The 6,035-nt window shown below is 38.8% G+C and overlaps 1 protein-coding gene across 1 annotated transcript; it reads right to left on the reverse strand.

The window, feature by feature from the left end:
- Positions 1–3,681: 3,681 nt before the first annotated feature.
- On the reverse strand, positions 3,682–4,527 carry LOC133863262 (zinc finger BED domain-containing protein RICESLEEPER 1-like). The gene is made up of 2 exons (XM_062299220.1): positions 3,961–4,527; positions 3,682–3,825 (listed from the first exon to the last, which is right to left on the reverse strand). Exons 1-2 carry the CDS (start codon positions 4,525–4,527, stop codon positions 3,682–3,684), a joined length of 711 nt encoding a protein of 236 aa, XP_062155204.1.
- Positions 4,528–6,035: the final 1,508 nt, after the last annotated feature.

A 6,035-nucleotide genomic window follows, 5' to 3' on the forward strand; every position in this document is an offset into this window, starting at 1 on the left:
TGCATTTTAGGGGGAGTGTATCAGATGGGGGTGGCTAGGCCCTAGTAAGATAAGATTTGACTTTTGGCTGATCTTTCATTGATTTTCTCTCTTGTTTGGAAAATCTGGTTGCTTTTTGTCATATCAGTGAATTTCATACCTTATTAAGAAAGTCTTCACACACACACACATTGCATGAGTTGAGTAATCTATTTAAAATTTCTATTTGCAGGGAAATTTGTGCTTATTGAATACTTAACTCTCATTTATATCTTTGCATATTTTTGCAATCCTATTTGACTGCTTTATCAGTTGATTATACATGCGTGTTCTGAAGCTAACTTTTGGGAAAAATATTTTTCTGCATATTTTCCTCAAGTTTCAGATTTTCAAGTGTGAAGCATTTGGATGGACCTATTCTTCGTCCAGACGAGAGTAGTCTTGCCATATGCTGACCTAGCAGTTGCACATCCGGACAGGATCTCTATAGGTTTAAGACTTGCTTCTCTTTCTCTGCCATACACACATCTTTGCATTTTTTGATTTATCATGTTGTGTGTTTTTCTCGTGGACTTCTCCCGAGATTTTGACATTCTTTGCACATCTCTTCTCATCCCATGATCTTCATTGTGTCTTCCATTACTCTTTTAAGTTTTTGTGCTTTTAGAATATTCGAATATTGGTTGATTAGGATTTTTTTTTGAGATATTGTGCATGAAAATCCTTCTCTGTCTGTGTGTTGGGTTGATCTTGATATATTTATGCCTTATGAGTAGCTGTATTGCATATATTTATCTTTGGCATCCATTTGACAGCCGTCTTAAATACCACATTATTTTTGGAACTAACAGGATCTAATGGTATTTTTGGAGATATTTTTGGTTGGTTCTGATTCAGGAAATGACATCCAGCGGCTCCCAGCACAATGTTTGACAGATGGATCCTTTGGAAAACTGACTGTTGTTGAAGTTGGATGTTCAAATTCCAAAGGTCTCAGGATTAAGATGAGCTTTTCCCCCTAGCTCATGCAGAGCCTTCCATAGCATTACCTCATATCTGCATCAGTTTGAGGTTCAATGGTGACTCTCCTCATTTATCTTGCAAACCAGTTACTTAGAGGATGTCAATCTGTGGATAATCAGTCAGCAACATCCGTCCAGACGACGAGATCTTTCCGTCCGGACGCCCATCAATGTCTAGAAGCTTCGAACAGTTCAAGGTTGCATCCATCCAGACGTAATGGCAAATCGTCCGGACGCTCTTCAGAGTTTGAAAAGATCCCAGTGTTCCAGCGCATCCGTCCGGACGACGTGGTTATACCATCCGGACGCCATTCCGTGTTTGACAAGTATTGGGGTTTCTACCTCAAGACACAGTTATGGAAAGACTGCCGCTATCGTCCGGAAGATGTGTGATCCCGTTCAGACGATGTCCTCTATAAGGCAAGAACGTGCATACCAAGTTCAACCGTCCGGACGTCAACCTTCATGGTCTGGACGATCAAGCTTCATATATGGAAATTGCATGCACCAGTTCAACCGTCCGGACGTCAACCTTTCGAGTCCGGACGCTCAAAGCCTTTATATCGTAATGACGTGCAGCCGAAGTGCAACCGTCAGGACGATAGGGCATCACCGTCCAGACGCGGCCTTGTATGGAAGCTTTCAGTGCTACTTTGGAAAGGCGGTTGCAGTTGATCGTCCGGACACCCTTGGGTATTTTGGTCATAAATGTTTACTCAAATATCGGATTGGGACAAAATTGGCTTCATTGGAAAGCTAAGAAAAAGTTCTGTAATTTGAGCATCTGGAAGGACATTAATAGTGTCCAGACGGCCTCCCTCCGGATGGAAAGATTTTCTAGTCTGGACGGCCCTGCAGAAAATTCCAGAATTACTTTCCAGACAAGAAAAACTTGACCCGTCCGGACGGCCCTGGCTCCCGTCCAGACGCGCGTGCCCCAGAATCCGTTTGACTCAATCTTGGGTTTCCAAAGCCTATAAATAAAAGGCTTGAGGCATGCTTTCAACATAGAATTCAATGGTGAATTCTCTACAGCTTAGAGAGGGTGTTTAGGGAGATATTGAAGATCTGCTAGCTTTCTAGCTTTGCCAGTGTGTGATTTGATCAGCAGTGGAATCTATCTTAGGGGTTGGCCCTAAGGTAAAGGATTCCATTGAAGACCCCTTCAGGTAGGAGACCTGGTTGGGAAGCGTTCGTGTTGGGTTACACGTTAGAGAGCAAGGTACGACCACTACATCAGGGGTATGTGAGTGTTTCTGCTTTGTATCTAGCTTTGTCTTCTGAATAATGGATATCTTGGGTTTGGCTGCCCCAGAGTAGTTTTTCTCTTAATTGAGTTTCCACTTCGTCAACAAAATATTTGTCTCCTTTAATTCCGCATTTAATATTTTGTTGCACACTGTTCACACACACTTGTTAAAATTAGAAGTCCAATAATTTTCAATAATAAACACTACAAAATAAAATAAAATAAAACCCAAATATAAACTAAAAAAAAAATCATATTGTATTCCTCTTCCACTATCCAGCCAAACTAAAAAAGAAAATCTACTACTTTCAAGTTTCATTACAAAAAATGTCTATCAAAGAGCCAAGTCAGCCTACTACATGTGATAATCTTTGATTCTTTGTCATGGAAATGCTATACAAATATTACAAAAACTCAACTATACTTGAGTTGCAAATAAAATTTACATTAACATAATAAGTAATAAAATTTCCAAAATGTTGAACTGAATAACATCTTTTTAAAATTTAAGATGGTCTCCACAAAATTTAAGCTTAAGGATGATAGCCTTCATATCATATCATAACAATATGCCCAAATCAGGTTTTAATCATTGGCTGAGGCTCAGCCAGCTAGCTCCACAATTGACCGGTTGGATTGCCATACTACTTACTGGATTACTGCACTTTCAAAGTTGAAATTGTATCTTTGAGAACCTAAGTGAAAAAGAGACACAATAAGAGAATGCCAATCCTAAAAACAAGCCCAAGTATGAACTATTCCCTGAAAAAATGTGGGACTTAAAAGATACACAACAATACGAACTTGTATAAAAATTCAAGTTTTTGATAAAGCTTGAATTTGGTTTGATTTCATTTGCAAAATAAAGGAAAAAAAAAAATACAAATACAAGTTCAAAAACCTGTGTTCCCAAACAAGGTATGTAGGTTGAAGGAAAAATTATGTTTCATTATAGAAACTAAACACATTTGAAGCAAACAGTGACACAACAAGTTTGTTATACACTTACACCAATAACCCATATCAACTAAAACTGAAAACTAAAAACTTACAAAGTTAAGGAATAATAATAGATTTGGAACTAGATGAAATGTCCTCTAAATTGATATCCATTATCATAACATCTTCTACTAGCTCATCCAACTTCATTTGTGTGTGTTCTATATCAAAAGAAAAGAGTTAGAGTTTTTATTTTGTGTATTAAAAAACTTCTACAAGTTAATAAAGAAATTAAATATGCAAATAATTAATAATAGAAATAATATTACCTTGCTCTCCATATAACCAATCTCTAGTACAAACTAGTGCCTCAACGACATCTGGCTTGAGCGAACTCCTAAATTGATCAATTACACGCCCACCAACACTAAAAGTGGATTCTGAGGCAACTGTAGAAACGGGAATACTCAAAATATCACGAGCCATTACAAGCTACATCAGGATAACGAAATTCATTTCCTTCCAAAATGCAAGAATGTCCAATTTCGCATTCCTATCCAGCCTAGGTTCATCCAAATAAAGTTCCATTTGAGTCTTTTGTATACCAACATCATCCCTTTCAAATTTATCAAACTCCTACATAAAAGAGAGAATATAAACATAATGTACTAAAATGATATATACTAACAATGTCACATAATTCGATAAATAAACATATAATTGTACCTTCATCATTTATGTAGTCTCCAGGGGATATTCTTGGGAATTAACAGGTTTTTCAACAGCTATGTTGCTTGAAGTTATAGGAGACATACCATTATATTCCATAAAAAGAGAGAATAATTTAGCATGAACAAGCAAAAACTCTCTAGAACTACTCTCTCCATAAAGCTTCTTATAGCAGAAATCTATAAAATGAAGCTTGAAACGAGGATCCAAGATAACTGCAATGGCTAACACTATACTGAATTCTGACCAATATTTCTCAAACTTAGAGAGCATTCGATTTGCCATTAATCTCTTATATTCATCTCCACTCTCTTTATGTTGCTTCAAGGTCACATAGATCATGAAAACTGCTGGAAAATACAAGTTGGCTATGGGATACTTAGTTCCAGAAAAGTCACAAGTAGCATGATAAAAACAAGCCAAGAAAGTTCTAATACTATCCACCTTTTCCCACTCAAGTACACTAGGGCAATTCTTAAAGTTAGAATCAATCAACTCTAAATGACAAAAAGCACGCCGATAATAAACAGCACTCTCAAGCATTAGAAAGGTGGAATTCCATCTAGTTGGAACATCTTGTCTCAACCCTTTTCTACCATCCAAAGACATTTGATTCACAGATTCAAGAAACCACTTTTTCCTCCCTTGTGATCCTTTAACATACTTAACACTCTCATGAACCTTATGGAGAGCACTATCAATTTCTTTCAACCCATCTTGTACTATAAGATTAAGAATATGTGCACAACAACGAAGGTGAAAAAACTCACGAGTACAAGGAAGAGCTTTCTTAATATTCAATTGATTTTTTAATAAGTCAACAGAAACATCATTAGAAGAAGCGTTATCTAAGGTTATAGAGAAAACCTTGGTCTCAATCCCCCACTCTTGTAGCAAATTATAAATTTTTTCAAACAGAGATACCATTATGTGGTGGGGGCATTAAAGAAAAATTGAACACCCTTTTATGTAAGACCCAATTCTTGTCAAGAAAATGTGCTGTGAGGCACATATATCCATCAGTTGTCAACGAAGTCCATAAATCAGATGTTAAACAAACCCTTCCAGGAGAAGCATTTAACATAAATTTAACCCTTTGCTTTTCCCTTTGATACATCTTTGTTAGTTTTTGTGTTGGCTACATTCTGTTGGACAAAATCACTTCTATGTAATGTTGCTGCTTTCACAGGGATGCTGCTTTATCCAAAGTCTACTCTTTAGCTATGTTCTTCGAGAAGATTCTGTGAAGTTTTCAAGGATTTATTTTGGTTCCCTGTCAGCCGTCCGGACGACGTGGTATTCCGTCCGGACGCTCATCAGTCAGCAACATCCGTCCGGACGACGAGATCTTTCTGTCCGGACGCCTATCAGTGTCTAGAAGCTTCGAACAGTTCAAGATTGCATCCGTCCGGACATAGTGGAAAATCGTCGGACGCTCTTCAGAGTTCGAGAAAATCCCAGTGTTCCAACGCATCCGTCCAGAAGACGTGGTTATACCGTCCGGACGCCATTCAGTGTTTAACAAGAAATAGGGTTTCTGCCTCAAGACACAGTTTTGGGAAGACGGCTGCTACCGTCTGGACGATGTGTGATCCCGTCCGGACGATGTCCTCTATAAGGCAAGAATGTGCATACCAAGTTCAACCGTCCGGACATCAGCCTTCATGGTCTGGACGATCAAGCTTCATATATGGAAATTGTGTGCACCAGTTCAACCGTCCGGACGTTAGCCTTCAAGGTCCGGACGCTCCAAGCCTTATTATGGTAATTTCGTGCAGCCGAAGTGTAACCGTCCGGACGCTAGGGCAACACTGTCCGGACGCGGCCTTATTATGGAAGCTTTTAGCACTATCTTGGAGAGGCAGTTGCAGTTGACCGTCTGGACGCTCGGTTAAGCCGTCCGGACACCCTCGGGTATTTTGGTCATAACTTTTTACTCAAATATCAGATTGGGACAAAATTGGCTTCATTGGAAAGCTTAGAAAAGATGCTGTAATTTGAGAATCCGTACGGATCCTAGAAGCATCCGGACGGCCCTGCAGAAAATTCCAGAATACTTTTCGGACAAGTAAAACTTCGCCCGCCCGGACAAACAAGTAAAACTACCTGAAGGGGAT

This window comes from Alnus glutinosa, chromosome 3 (genome assembly GCF_958979055.1).
Source record: "Alnus glutinosa chromosome 3, dhAlnGlut1.1, whole genome shotgun sequence".
In the NCBI taxonomy this organism is placed as follows: domain Eukaryota; kingdom Viridiplantae; phylum Streptophyta; class Magnoliopsida; order Fagales; family Betulaceae; genus Alnus; species Alnus glutinosa.

Bases quoted from the DNA above. Each gene is read 5' to 3' on its own strand.
- LOC133863262 (XM_062299220.1), bottom strand. From the start codon at position 4,527: ATGTCTTTGGATGGTAGAAAAGGGTTGAGACAAGATGTTCCAACTAGA. The intron at 3,826-3,960 runs GTTAATTCCCAA...TCTTTTATGTAG, and splicing joins ACATAGCTGTTGAAAAACCT to GAGTTTGATAAATTTGAAAG.